General features: G+C 42.0%; 1 protein-coding gene across 1 annotated transcript in view; it reads left to right on the forward strand.

Annotated features, from left to right (window-relative positions):
* RHOBTB3 (Rho related BTB domain containing 3) overlaps positions 1–15,822 on the forward strand; it is a 49,948-nt gene that overhangs the window by 16,301 nt on the left and 17,825 nt on the right. Inside the window, exons 5-7 of the mRNA XM_018560526.1 lie at positions 3,655–3,751; positions 6,744–7,091; positions 10,115–10,227. Of these exons, the coding sequence (XP_018416028.1) occupies positions 3,655–3,751; positions 6,744–7,091; positions 10,115–10,227 (558 nt within the window). The remainder of the gene's footprint in view (positions 1–3,654; positions 3,752–6,743; positions 7,092–10,114; positions 10,228–15,822) is intronic.

The following is a 15,822-nucleotide window of genomic DNA, read 5'->3' on the forward strand; positions in this document are numbered from 1 at the left end:
ATCAAAATGCTTGATCTAATAGAGTAAACCTTTCCCTGCTGTTGTTTTTTTTTTTTCTGATACCGGAATAAAAAAAAAACGGCATAGGAACGAATAGCTAGATTGCTATTGGCTATTTCAATTTGTAATAGCCAATAGCAGACTAGCTATTGCACGCGCCCACTGCTGCTGGCAATCAGCAGAGGTGGACCTGAAGTTCTCCATCAGGTCCTCCTCTGTTGACTGACAGTAGCAGAGGGCGGGTGCTATAGCCAGCTTGCTATTGGCTATTGCAAGTTGAAATAGCCAATAGCAGCCTAGCTATTCATTCCTATGCTTTTTTTTTCTGACGGCTGCAGCTGTCTTTGCTATCCGCCATAATTTCAGGGGAGGGGGTTGACAGAGGGCACCTCCCTGAAATGACTTATTTCAGATTGGGGTCCATGTATTATGTCACAAAAATGTCAAACTATGCATTATTAACAAGACATGCAACAAGTTCACAATTATCACATTGGTGCATGTTGGGGTGGTATCAAATCCATGTTCCTTCCTAAAGCTCTCCTAGCCTGTGGGCCCTCTAAGGAAACAATGGACTAACAAGCCCTATTTACCTCTGTCTGGATTATTTTTTCACCAAGACTTCACCAGTGTCTGCATTGATATCATGCAGTGCTAAGACTACTGTTCCAAACAAACTACACTGGAAATCTCATGTCCATAGGTAGCTGAAGATGCTGCACACACAAGTTAGTGACAGAGATTGTTTGTTTTTGTTGGAATAGTCCCTATTTACCCTTTTTTAAACCAGCGCTGGTTGTGTCTCGTAGGGTCTCCATCACCTACCTCCATAGGACATGCATGTTGGTTATATAGACAACCCTGACGGCTCCACCCTATTTGGCCAGCCTAACATTGAGCGGACTGTTCTGTTCATCTGGCAGGGTACACTGTACAAGGCTAAAACATGGTGACTTTTCAGAAACAATGCGCTCTCTGTTGAGAGATCCTAATCAAGCATATATTTTCCCTGTCAGCAGTGCTGTTACAAGTCCAGTATTTTTATACTTCTGCTTACACACCGTGTCCAAATAATGTACAAGTTTTCCAGAGTAGTCTTGTGGATTAATCATTATTCTGCAAGGCAAGCTTGTTAGAGAGAGCAGGGGTAATTTGTGATCCAGAGAGCTATAATGCACAAAGCCAGTGTTGTGCAAGTCATTAATTTTTCCATTTAGAAAAAGAAAACCTGTTAAAGAAAGGATAAGGACTGCGTGTATGAAAAGATCACTGTTATTTCAGTTTTCAATATAACCCCTTGGATTGAGCCTTGTTTATAATGAGTTGAATACATTTTTATGACTAAGTGGTACTTGATGAGAGATCACATGTTCTACACTCAGGATGCACCGATACAGATCCCAGTTTTGGCATCTGTGCAGATACTTGGCATTTTCAGGAGTACTCGTACACGTGAATAAACCGCTATACTAAACATTTTCAGGAGTACTCGTACACGTGAATAAACCGCTATACTAAACACCGATATGGGTGCTTTAAATTTTTAAACTGAAGTGGCTGCCTGAGCTTCCGCGCTTGCTGGGGACCTCGGAAACCTTCCTGTGAACCTCGGCGCCTGTTTATAGCGCCGGCCAGCACACCTGCCCTTCCTTCCTGGGGAACCACACAGCGCTGCTTACACTGCTTCCGCCGCCTGCACCTGCCTGGGAGACTCTCCAGACTCCTGGTGAGACCCCGCACAGCCCACCTGAGACCCTGCATAGCCCACACGAGACCCTCCACAGTCCACTGCTTTATAATGTATTTCTGAGATTTGTAGTCCTCTATAGCTGGTGGTATTCTGCATTGCGGTAAATGGTATCGGCGAGGTAAAGTATCGGTTCTCGCACTTGGCCTGGAAAAAATGGTATCGTGCATCCCTAGTGTACCCCTTGCTTCTCTACTGCCAACTGTTACAGATGGTGGTTGATAGAGGAGGTACACATGTATGTAAAATGATTGCTTTCAGAAACCATTCAAAACCCACAACTGCAGAAAAGAGACACACCAACTAGTTGTACTTTGGACACTATGGACAGGCACAAACGGCGCACATACATACACATGGAAGAGTATTATCTGTTTTTTACTGTCAGATCTGTATACAGCTCATAATACCATAGAACCTAGAACAGTCTCACTTGCAACCAAATGAAGAGTTTAATTTAAACCCTAACAAAGGGTTTTTAAGGGTCATGTGAAATGTACAGAAATGAGAAACGGTTTTCTTTGATGGAAATTACGGTAGTGCTTTGTTTTTATTGTAGCTTGATAATGTCTCCCTCGCAAAATGTTACTAGCTGCAAAGTTTCAAGGACAGCACATACGGAACAAAAGTTCACTAGATATGCAGACATAGTCATGTAATTTTATTTCTTCTTTTTCGCAGTCTTTTGAAAATGTATTAAGTCTATCCACACAAAATGTTAACGCAGCACTTCTAGGCATGCACCAAATTATATCACATCATCGTGTTTGTTTTTAAGCACTTTTGGAGTTTACCTCGTAGGTAATAATGTGATCAAAATTGCTTACTTGGAGAAACTTTCCAGCATATTGGGCAGATCTCACAACAACCTCCTATGTCCTTGACAGTGCTAGACAAAATTAATTTCCAGACCTAATCAAGAACACTAAAGGAACATAATGCTCGGCTTGTGTCTCATTCTCCTGTGTCTGGTGCTGCCTCCTAGCTCCTCCTGGTGGTTGCTTGCTGCCATTGCACTTTTCCTTGACTTTGTCAGCTACGAGCTAATGAGCTGAGACACGCACATTAGTTGGGATTGGTTGGTGGTGCTGTATTTAAGCCACACAAGCCCAGAGCTCTGGGCTTGTGATAGTTCTGTCTTCACAAGCCTGTATTTAGTCTTTGCATATCTTGTCTTGTACCTTGCATCCTGTTCCTGTCTTAGTATGTTGCTACCTGTTCCTGTTTAATATTTTGTCCCTGGAATACTCTGTTTGCTGCCTGTCCTGACCTCTGCCTGTCCTTTATATACTCTCTGTCTGCTACCAGACCTGACCTTAGCCTGTCCCTGGTACACACACTTGTCAAGTCCCCCATCACCTGGGGCCCACCTGAGACATTCTACAGTCAGAGTACATAGTTTAAGTCCTTGGGGCATCCAAGTACAGCAAGTGGCCACACTTTCCACTATTAAGTCACTCACCACTATTTAGAGTCTGCATCCTGAAACATGCCTACTAACATGTCTACTTTATCAAAATGTATAAGCTCCCAGCAACCACTGAGATTTAGACTTTCTCCATAGTCACTTAATTCCACCAAATGCAATTGGTATTTTCTGTCTGTTCCACATTCCTTTGTGTCCATCTTGAAGCTATCCTGCCCTCCGAGACATGGCTGGAAGCCAGGCATTCCAATTTTATACTTGAAAATTGCACACATTGTTTCTACTTGTTGTTGACACTTTGCTATATAAAACACTCCTTTAGGATGGTTTGTACTCTCCCTGGTCTAACCTCTTCTGGAATAGGAACTCTTTTTTCTAGTTCTAGATAAAACGGGGCAGGTTGGATGGAGGATGGCAAAAACTCTAGAAGACATATTTCACCATTACTGAGATGCTTGTGTGTTTTTGTTTTTCTCTTTAGTTGGAATATTACATACACAAGACTATCCATCGCAAGTCAGCTGTAAATGGAAAGAAAAGAAAGAGTGGGATTAAACCTCCGGCCCTTCTTCTACCAGGTAATATGGGAATGCACCTCAGCACTCGGTAGTTGAGATCGCATGCTGTTTCTTGTTACAGTGTTCTCTGTATTTCACCCAAAAAAATGGGCTGAAAATCTCGGCTTATACTCGAGTATATACGGTAAATGAATGAATCAATTAGTATGAGATGCTCCTAGAATCCTACTCTCTCTTATCTCTGATATTTACTGTGTTGCACTGCTATTGCTACTACAGGGAACATGTGGAAGAGCTTTTTTTGTCCAATTTTAATCCGGAATAGGATTATTATTAACTTTTTTAACACCTGTGTTCCCTGGAGAGCTTTTGGACTAATGTATGTCGTTTTGCACTCACATTGGCTGGGAAAGACGAGCAGCTCAGATACAAACGAAAGATGTGGACATGAGCCCAGGCCATTTTTCAGTATTCAGCGCTGCGGTACTTTGACTGACATTTATTCAGTCATGCAATGCTGTACTGAAATTAATTGTGTTACATAGCTCATTCCAAAGGAATGAGCTGAAATGTACGGAAACACACACAAACGTGGAGCAGTCTGCATTTTGTTTTCAAACTGTCAAGCCATGCTACAACTTCAGCATCAACATGTTTGTAGTTTTTGGGAAATAAAGTTTGTAAAGACCCATTCTGGTTCTCCTTTCTGTGGGGAGATCAAATCTGTGGACAAACCTCTCTCCAGCATGCATGCCTTTAACAATGGGGCTCTTCTTGTCTGACAAGGTCAACCGTGACTCCTTCTGTGAAGTTATTTGAAGAGGATGTGTTGTGTTGTCTCTGGCGCCCTCTGCCTTTCATGCATACAAAGTCTTGTCTTGGGACCTCTCCGGGGTTTTTATGTGTTGTTTTTTTCCTTTTAATAATGCTGCTTGCATGAAAGAGACTGTTTCTTTTTTTTATTGCTGTTTTGCCATTAAGAGTATTGTGTATTGCAAAAGGGGGTATCTCAACTTATCACTCACGAAAGGGAATAGTAACTATGTGGGATACTCAAAAGTAAGTATTAAGGGATATCAAATACATCAGTAGATTTCAGTCTCTGTAGCATATTGGTGAAAGTGCCTGAAAGCATAATTGTTGCCCATAATGAGCGGAAATGTTATCTATTTCATTTTCCTGTACATTCATGAAAGAAAAAAATCAGATTGGTTCCCATAAGCCAAAACTATCCCTGTTATTACTTTCAATCATCTTGAAAGTGTGAACTGTGAACTCGTAGCCTGTGTCAAAATGGGGCCACTTTGCTTGTTTAGTTGCTCAGTTTTGCCTGAATGACATTGAGACTGATACCCAACCATGAGATGCAATGTCTATTGCACCTGCATGACCTCAAAGCCTATTACACGTTTACAAACAAGCAAGTAAGGTCTAATTTAGTGGTTCCTAAAATGTGAAGAGAACCTTGTCAGAGAGGCCTGAGTTCCAGTCAAGTAAGACACACAGAGACTTTTCATGGCATCATTTTATATAATTTTAATTCATATTGTTGTGTAGTGATTTAAATCTTGTGTACAGAGGCTTTAGATTTAGAAGCAAGTTTCAAGTGTTTTTTAAGTTATGTACTTTAAATTGCTTTGGAGTCGTTTTTAAGCTGCTTTAAAGTTGCATTTGAATTGGTCATTGCATGTGGTAGAAAAGTAGTTCAGAAAAACAGCTGTGTAGATGAGCCTTTCAAAGTTTCCAAAGACTGAGAAAGAATGCCAAATTCTTATTTATTTTTTTGTGCCAGCAGGTGACCTGCTAGAAAAAAATAAAGGAACTTTTGATGACCATCTCCCGATTTGCTTGTTTGGGGCTAGATCGGGAACCTATCTTTTAGTCATCAGCAGACCGTGCTGATCAAAGCTTATTAGGGAGAAGCAATTGTGCCGGCTGGAAAATGTTATCTGATTGCTGTAGTTTTCTCCCAATAAGCTGGCACTGACTGAGGGCAGGTTCACAACATTTTCTGGACCAGATCTGGAATGCAGTGCATTGCGTTTTGACCGCAATTTTGCCGTGATTTTTCTGCGTTCCGGAGCTGTTTTTATTCTTAAGCTTAAAATGGGCTTCAGGTGCGTTCCAGTGCGTTTGCGTGCTTTTGTGATGCGTTTTCATGCGTTGCATTGCAGTCCAGACAATATGAGACATACATTATTTTTCTGGTTTGGTCTGGAAAGGACAGCGGTGGTGTGAACAGAAGCCAGAAAAAGCATAGGGATACATTTACATTAGGATGTATTTTGGGTCCGGAAACAATCTGGTCTGGTCTGGAGATGATGTGGTGTGAATGGGCCCTGAGGGATAGTTTACACCAGTCACAGTGCGTTCCGGCCAGATTATAGCCGGAACGTACTGGATCGCATTGCACCTGGCTCACTTTGTTGCGGGGCGGGAGGGGGCGTGGCGGTGCATTGAAGTGATTGGCACCGCAGCCACGCCCTCTGTCCGCAATGCGATCGGCCAAACGGGAGCGCGTGCCACATCAGTGCCTGCGTTTCGGTCCGAAAAAATAGTGCTTGCAGTATTTTTTTCTGACCGGACCAGACTGGACCGCAGGCATTAATGTGCCTTGCATTCCTGTGCAGCCGATCGCATTGCGACCGGAGGACGTGGCTGCAGTGCCATTCACCGTCACGCCCTCTCCCGTCCCACAACAAAGTGAGCCGGCCGCCATGCGATCCTGTGCGTTCCGGCCAGAATCGGAACTAGCCCCGAGGTGTCTGCAGTGCAGTTCCCTTACCTTTAGTCCATAGGCTAGACACAAACACTTGGACAATGCAACTGTTTGTGATTAGGGACCTGGTACTTGGCATGCCTGAGGGCAGTTTTTTGTTCCCGTGGCTGATACTGCCTTTTTCATCTATAGAAGAGTGTTTGGTTAAAATATGAAGTATAAGGTAACATTCGTGTCAGTTTTTTGCTAATGATGTCATCATTGATGTAACAACCATATGATACGCAGGTGGAAAAGTTTGAGAATGATGGGTCTAATGTTTTGTTTTTACAGAAAAGATGCCAGTTATGAAGCACGAGCCTTCGCAATATATATCTGACATTCAGGATCTTCTGGTTCACTGCCAATGTGTGGATGTCCTCTTCTGTACAGCAGAGTTAAGGCCGATCTCTGGAGCCCATAGAGTTGTGCTGTGCAGTGTCAGTGCTGTCTTTGCTCTGTTGTTTGTCTCTACTTCTGTCAGGGATATTTCTGACCCCTGCATATACAGGACAGCACATTCCCTGTTTTCTGTATACAAAGAATCTGCGGGCACTGCCCACAATTCTCCAGTCAGAGTCATTGTTAAAAACTGCGACTTCCATGTGTGTTTACCCAACATTCTTCACTTTATTTACTCAGGTAATACATCTATTTTTTTTTCACTTTTTTATTTACATATCATTAATTCCTTCCTATGACATGTAGTCTGCATGCCATTTTTGTGTGTCTTTGACCTTGAAAGTAGTAGGAAATTTAGATGCAGCAGTATTATTGCCAACATGACAAAAATAACAAATCCCAGATCTACCAAAGCTACCCCTACTGGGTCATCATAGTCCAGTACACTTTTAGAAATTTGCAACAGTTGTGCCCCAAACTAAGGAACACAATTATGCAAACGGGTGTTGTTGTGCACATTACTTGGTTCAAATCTGAACCAAAATAGAGCACATCTATTTATAGCTACAAACAGCAAGTAAACCTTATGAATTGGTACTATAATAGTACATAAAAGCCATTACGGGAACTTTTTTACTTCTTGAATATCTGTTCACAAAGGTCCGTGGTATGAATTATACAGGTATGGATCCTGTCGCCAGACACCTGCCCTTGGATTATATATGGTTAAACAGGACCATTTTAATTTGGCATTAGCAGCAATTGTTTCTGAGACTTAGTCAATCATTCTCTTTCATACCTTGCCAGTCCTCTCCATCTATTAAATTATGTATTTTGATGTGCAAATTCATATTAGAAATGGACAGCTTTACTGTGTTTCCTTTTGAAGGTACACATCAACAACAAAAAAGGTGATCTCAATTTTCAACGCCTATTCACAAAGTTAGCTTGTTTTCAAAACATAAGATCATTTATTAAGGAACTCCTGGTTTGGCAGGTTCAGCTGTCCTCATCGTCACCTTTCGTAGTCTGTTGCTTTAAAGTAAAATATTGTGAGAAAGCCAGACCACAGAGGGATGATAGCCATGACACATGCAAATAGTATTTTATAATCCATTTAGGTAAATAAGCCATCCTACAGAGGTTGAACTGTCTTCTATTCCTCTAGACACATAACAAAACCAGAATTAATAGGAGCTTTTGCAGTCTCGTGAAGTTTGCTTCAAAATTTCTGATTGTGCTGATGATCATAAACTGTGCACAATGGGAGCATCCTGAATCTTAGAGTGATCAGACCACATAGTCTGAATCTTAGAGGGATCAGAAACATAGTTTGATTCAAACATGAGTTTTCTATATAAAAAGTGTAAATTCCCTTTTGTTGCTTTTAAAGAAACAATCCCCTCTGGGTGATCAATTTACAGTACAAGTATTTTCACAAACTTTGTTGGAGTTTCCTACTCTCACCCTGAATGGGAGGGTCTGCCTTCATTATAATCACCTACTGCATTCTCGGTGTGGAAAGCTGCATAATCTGCATCTTTTTAGTAGATTTTGGAATTTCTCTTGAAAATTCCACTAAACTGCATGGATGGGGAAATCTGAAATGCCATCTATTGTCAGCCGCAACACCTGCAAATGTCTGAATACCCAAACAGCGACTGCATCTAATGGGATGTGGCTACTGTTTGGCTGATAGTTTTCCACCCGGCTCAGTCCAATTTTTAAATTGACTTTTGTAAAGCTGAGAGGTGCCAACAGGGCACAACTTGAATTTTGGCTGATTCAGCAGGAATCAGCTGAAATTCAAAGCATGTATGGCTAGCTTTAGGGAATATCTCACCAAATGCTTTATACCTTTACCAGCTAAAAAAATGGCTAAACTAGGCTCTTTCAGTGTTGTCCGACTTTACCTTAAGGCCAGATTCACACATATGTGTTGCGGGAACACGTATTTTAGCTTGTATTACCCCAACCCATGTAACCACTTTGTGGTGCCATTTTTTTTTGAATGGCACCACAATGCACTAAACTTGTGAATACCCAACACGTTAGTATTGCAGCACACCATGGCAATGCACTAGAGCAGTGCACTACCATGTTTTCAGGTCCATTGTGAAGCATTAGCAGCTCAAATCAATGGACTGCATCAACACAATGTGCCTTAACGCACTGCATCAGGGCAAACAAATGTGAAGTCTAAATATTATAATAATTCTCTTCATGTACTTCTGGTGCCTACAGAGATTTCTTTTTAATAAAATGGCTTCTGAAATGCCATATTTAGGCAGGTCCCTTCCTCCACAGGGAGGTGTTAAGGCTTGGTGATATGTCGCAAGAAGTAGGTCATGGTGAGTGAGTTGCCTACTCTCTGCATGGATGTTGGTATATATCGGAAGCTCTGGTGTTGGTAAAATATGGCACTTTATAGTATCCACTGTCTTTAGCTCAGTCATTGTATAACTAGTACAGGTTAACCTTAACAGAGATATTCTGTCTGTATGATAAACCTGTTTGAGCACTGGTCAGTTGAGATGTATAACTGATATTTTAAAATGTATTTTCAAAACCATGTAGAAGCATATGCATGCTGCCTTAAAATTAAGTGAAGGTCTGATATTATGCACAAATTTGAACGAGTTTGGGACTCCTGGATCAGAAAATGTCTTCCACCTCATTGTGACACTGGCTTTATTACGTCTTGACTTGTCTCCTTTCCTTGGCTCATACATTATAAAGATTCCAGGATAATATTGAATCTCGGATACCTGTTTTCTCTCCCTTTTCCCTACTCTGTCTCTTCCTTTCTCCTTTGCTTTTCCTGCTTTTTCTATTTTCTTCTTTTCCTACTCCTTCTCCTTTTCTTTCTGTATTTTAATCCGATAGTAGTGGTTTATTTCCATTAAGACCTGGGACTCCGCTTGCTTTCTATAGCTGGAGACGATCATTATACTGTTTATATTTAACTCAATGACCTCTGTCCTGTCTATCGCCTGTTGATTGTCATTCTTAACCGTGGAAGTATTACATTGTTAACCTGGTCAGATTGTACTCTTTTATTACAATTCCACTCTTGTGTAATATTTTGGTATACATTTCTCTTTTTCAGATTCTGTACTTCTGTAAATTTTCGATAAAAATGTATTGAACGAAAATTAAGTGATGGTCAAAAGTCCATAGCAAGCCCAGTCACTTAAATATATTAACATATTAATTTTGTTTAATTGACTTGCATTTTGCTATACCTTTTAATATTCTTAAAGGTGCATCTAAATGGAAGCTGTTGGAACAACAGATTAAAGAAAAACTAAAAGATGAAGAAAAAGTGGAAAGTTTGTGTCACCTGGTACAATGTGTGCTTAAGAAACCTGGTCAGGTATGTATTATCTGTTCATTTTAATGGCTCCCTCCTTTCATTGAGACTGAGATAGCATTAAAATGACTTATGTTTTTCTAGAACTTTTTCTCTACTATATTTAAACGTCTGTCTTGCTTTTAGTGTTTGTAAGAGAGACAGGGGTGGATAAGAGAGCACTCGTTTTTGAATTAAAACTGTATCCTGGTACCCTAGACACAGGCCTACAAATGCATTATTTACAGCTTAACACCTATGTTGAGAACATCATTAGCTGGAGAAGCCATGTAAATTCCCTTTCAGATGCAGCCCAAAGGTTGTTTGCAACAGTGGACTCGGTGGAACACAAACCCTTGCTGTTCAAACATCAGTATGCATACCTCCCAAATGTCTATCATTTGCAAGGACTGTCCCTCATTTGGAATTACATTCTGTTCCTGTCCCTCTTTCCTCCTCAGTTGTCCTTCTTTTTGGTCTGATGTACAGATATCCATGAGAATGTGCTATTTAACTAACAAAAGTGTTATTCTGCACTAAAACCTCCTAATTATCTTTTATACATTGAAAAAGGCAATATGAAGGAAAAGTAATGGTAAAAGAAACAATTATGGGTTTATCGGATAGTTTTCGTCATTAAAATTCTTAATAGTCCACATAACTGGAAGCGTTGCAGGGGTGTGTCCAGTGTCTAAATACATTGTGGGGAATTTATCAGAAGTGGAGCACACATAATCTGGAGCAGTTGTCCATGGCAACCAATCAGCTTCTATCTTTAATTTACACGTCTTAACTGAACAAACTGAAGAGAGAAGCTGATTGTTTACCATGAGCAACTGCTCCAGATTCTGTCTGCTCCAGTTTTGATAAATTCACCCCATTGTGCTGGCATTTGTCCCTCTTTCTCATCTGAGAGGTATGGGCATGGCAACTATGGTTCTACTCAGTACTCTCTCTGAGACCAAATATTTGGTAGATGTTTAGTGTGGGTTGAAACAATGAGGCAGTCCTCCCCATCAATACAGGACCTTAAAGGTCTCATTCACATTTAGGTGCCTGCTATGTGTTAAAGGAGAACTATGGGGTCAGGTCTTTTCCCCATAGTTCTCCTTAGGTTAACGGGAGGACACAAACTAGCGTCCTCCCGTTACCCTAGCCGCAGTATACCGCGAGCTACAGCTCACGGTATACTGAGACGCCGCAGCCGGAGCGGATCCCGACATCGATGTCTGGATTCGCCCAGCTGCGTGAGTGACAGCTGGCTCTACCTATCTAGAGGCAGAGAGCCGTGACAGGATCGAGAGGTGAGCGAACTCCGGTATCTGTTCGCTCACTTCCCGATCTACTGAGCCGACCTGTGACAGTCTCATTGTCACAGGTCGGCTAGAACTATGAGGTGAGTGAAAATCACTCATCTCATAGTTCTTCTTTAAAAGCCCTGAGCATCATTAGCATCCTTGGTGGTGTGAAAACCTCTACAGAAAGGATTCTCAGAGCACCAGGTAAAGAGAATGCAGCAGAAATCGCAGCCTGTCTTTTCTATCTGACTGAATCCTCCAACAAAGCTCTCCAATAAGGGAAAAGTCAGACTGAGCTTTTCAGTGTATTGCAATATCAATTATTTCGGACATTTGAAAGAGGTCATGAATGTCATATCTGATTAAGCCTCATGTAGTCCTGCTGTCACAGCTGACGACTGAATCTGTCACTGCACTTAATATTGTTGAGCCCCATATGGCCACGATTTGAAATAGGAGGTTCGGGAAAGAAAAAATGTACTTGCATACATTGCCTTTTGCTTATGGCTTTTAATGTAAGAATGATTAAAATGTTCTAGTTAAATACTCTTTGCTATTATGGCTACATACACCCTAATTACATTCTAAAAACGTTATTAACTACCTTAGTTTCAATTATGTTTATTTAACATTCCCTAAAAGATAAACAGACTTTTTTTAAATAACTTTTGACAATTGTTGACAATCATAAATTATGTTTGGAAACAGTAGACCTTTATCTTGTAACTGTAGAAATGCCTGCAGACCTTTACTGAACATTCACAGTCCGCTATCAGCAATTCTGCATTTTGTATCCTGGAGCTGGCATTAAGTTGATACAGCTTGTAACTTGCGTATATAGGGATCCTTGTGTGGTCATGTGGTTGGCCAGTGACTGTCCTATTCACTAAAATATGAGATTCTACATTGACCAACAGAATGTATTATGCATAGATTAACGTTAAAGCACAACTATAAGAAAAACGAAATACCTACAAACTTACCTCTTCCTCTCCTCTCCTCTTCCTCTTTTTGTAGGGGTCCCCCAAGGCTCTGTCCTTGTACCCCTTCTCTTTTTTTCTGTATCTACAGTGCTTCCCTTGGTCAATTGATAACCTCGCCTGGCTTCTTATACCATCTTTATGCCGATGACACTCAAATATATCTTTCCACTCCACAACTCACCCCTTCGGTGTCCTTGCGTGTCACTAACCTACTAACTGACATATCCGCCTGGAAGTCACAACACTTCTTAAAACTCAACCTTTCAAAAACTGAGCTGATAACATAACTATCCATCCCTCCCCCCATGCCAAGGTGCTAGGTGTCAGACCTCACCTTTCTGCCCCACATCCAATCACTTTCCAAATCCTGCTACCTTTGTAACATCTCCAAAATACGCCCCTTTCTAACCAATAAAACCGCAAAGCTTCTCATCCACTCACTTGTTATCTCTCGTCTCGACTATTGCAACTCCCTCCTCATTGGCCTACCTCTGCACAGGCTATCCCCTCTTCAGACTATCATGACTGCTGCTGCTAGACTCATCCATCTCACCAACCGCTCCGTGTCTGCAAACACCCGAAACCCCCCTCCCCCCGTATCAATCCATCTACTGGCTTCCAATCGCCCAAAGGATAAAATTCAAAATATTAACAACCACTTACAAAGCCATCCACAACCCCTAACCATCCCCTTCACTGCTCCCAAGACCTCCTGCTCACTAGCTCCCTTGTCAACTCCTCCCATGCTCGCCTCCAGCACTTCTCTAGAGTCTCTGCCATCCTATGGAACTCTTTACCTTAACCTGTCCTTCTATCTTTCACTCTGACTGTCTTTAGACGATCCCTAAAGACTCATCATTTTTAGGGAAGTCTATCTCACCTCAAACTAACCACTGAACTATCACCTTCTCAAACAATTCATCTTCACACAGCTACCTAATGTATCACTTGCTCCTCCCTTTTAGATTGTAAGCTCTCACGGTCAGGGCCCTCCTTACCATTTTGTCTTTGTATTGTAACTGTAATGTTCTTCTTATGTTGTAGAGCGCTGCACAAACTGTTGGCGCTATATAAATCCTGCAGAATAATAATTAAAAATATTTGACAATAATTGAATCACTATTACTAACCTTAAAAAGGTCATTTTGCAACTGGATGTATTGAGCAGTAGCATAGTTACATAGTATTTGAGGTTGAATAAAGACATTAGTCCATCAAGTCCAACCTATTAGGATCTCATTCTAGGAGTACCTGTACCCCTGTATATTACGGTCCCTTAAGAAATCGTCCAAAAGTTTATTGAACAATTCCACACCATTTGCCGAAATCACCGCCTGCGGCAGCGAGTTCCGGGCCCCAACCGCTCTAACCGTAAAGAACCCCCTTTGCCCCCTGTGCTGGAATTCTCTTTCCACCAATTCTAGGTGGTGGCCTCTAGTTCCTGTAACGGAGTCAATTTTAAACAGTTTATCACTAATGTCGCTACCACCATTGAACACTTTGTACATGGAGATCATATCCCCCCTTAATCTCCTCACCTCCAATGTGAACATGTTTAAATTTAGTAGCCTTGTCTCATAGCTCTGGTCCTCCATACCCCTAATTAGTTTGGTTGCCCTCCGCTGGACTTTTTTCAACTCAAGGACATCTTTTCTTAGTACTGGTGACCAGAACTGGACCGCGTACTCCAGATGAGTACGCGGTAGCACAGCTGGTAATGTTCAAGCCTTGGTGCAGATTTTGGATTGGTTCCCCCAATTCAGCCCTCCCCCTTTGTTAGCCCGTAAAAAAAGTCTCCAAAACTCTGCACAGTTATCCTGTATTAAACCTATGAGTAACGCATCACCAAATAGAGAGGTGCTGACAGTCCACGCTTTTCTAAGGACTTGGTAGTGTGGTCCTAAATATACACAGAGACCTCATATCCTAAACAAGATTTGCACTTATCTGATGTGTGTTCTTTCACAATTGTATTATTGGATTTCCAAGTGAACAAGGTATACAAACAAATGGCCATTCCAATAAGGCTTATCAAGAGACATACAAAGAGTAAACTTCCCAAATTTGCAGTACATAGAGAACTGACCATTCAGAAAAGGGGGTATGACCTGAGTTCATGTAATGAGAAGGAGTCTCTCAGAGAACTGTCGGTAGGCAATATGTGCTCAGTGGGGAGGGCCACTAGGGTAGACAAGCGGGGAATTGTGAATGAAGGAAAGTGTAGGTAAATGGGGAGGTTTGGGGCTGCAAGAGATATTGGAGGGAGGGAGGAGGAGGAGGGCTGCAGTGGAGGAGGAAGGCTGGTGTAAGGAGCAAATAAGACAGTGGAGGGGAGAAATGGAAAGGGGATAAGAAGAAAAGGTTGGGGGGATAAGAGGAAAGTGGGAAAAGATAGAAAGGCAATGTTGGAGAGCTTGGGGGTGTCTGGTTTTCAGTTGGACAAAAGAGAGGTTTAAAAACTATTTGGTTTGAGTGCATGATCACTCATTCACATCATATATTTAATAGGCATTAAGTCATCAGTCATTTAATATAGCTGTGAGCTTTTCATTGGCCAATGTGTTGATCCTGCTTTTGACTTCAAAACTCAAAAAAGGGCTCTTCCAAGCCTTGGTGATGGCAGTTTTTGTGGGCGACTAAAACCTTTCTGATATGGTTTTAAACCCAGCATGAAGTCAGAACACATATCCTTATGGCTGGAATTTGTTTTGCTTGTAGCTTTCCTGTGAGTGGCCATGGGGAAATGCTTGCAGGTTGAATCATCCTCTGACTTCTATTTCTCTGGGGCTGTGTGAGAAGTCTCTGCACTGGAGTTTCCAGCACTCTGCTCCAATCCATTATAAGTCCAGCTGACTTTTATAATAATAATGGAGGTATAAACCATATACTGTTGGCTGTGAACGGAGTCAGGGGAAGGGAGTGTGTTGACAGGCCCGGCGCTACCGCAAGGCAAGATAAGCGGCCGCTTGAGGGCGCCCAAGGGGTGAGGGCGGAAAAAATTGTAGAAGTTCAAGTGACAGCAGCAATATGGACGGAGCTCCGGGCTTTGGTCGCCGCCGTTGTAAGCTCGTCCCGCCCCTACCTTGTCCCTGGTGCGCACGCTTCGTGTGTGGCTGCTGCATAGATGGGGATACAGGCTTTGGCTGCTGTAAGCGTGGCCCCTCCCCCACCAATAGCTTCTCTCTGGTGTCTGGTCAGCTGAGCATGCTGCCTGTGTCACATGCTGCCTGTGTCCGTACAGTGCCCAATTCACTGTGACTGCACTGCTGCCATCTGGATTCTGGATCTCTCTGAATGTGTGACCCTTTTGATGAGGTGAGACCCGCGCGCGCCCCCCC

Source organism: Nanorana parkeri, unplaced genomic scaffold (genome assembly GCF_000935625.1).
Source record: "Nanorana parkeri isolate BGI_ZX_2015 unplaced genomic scaffold, ASM93562v1 scaffold462, whole genome shotgun sequence".
NCBI classification, from domain to species: Eukaryota; Metazoa; Chordata; class Amphibia; order Anura; family Dicroglossidae; genus Nanorana; species Nanorana parkeri.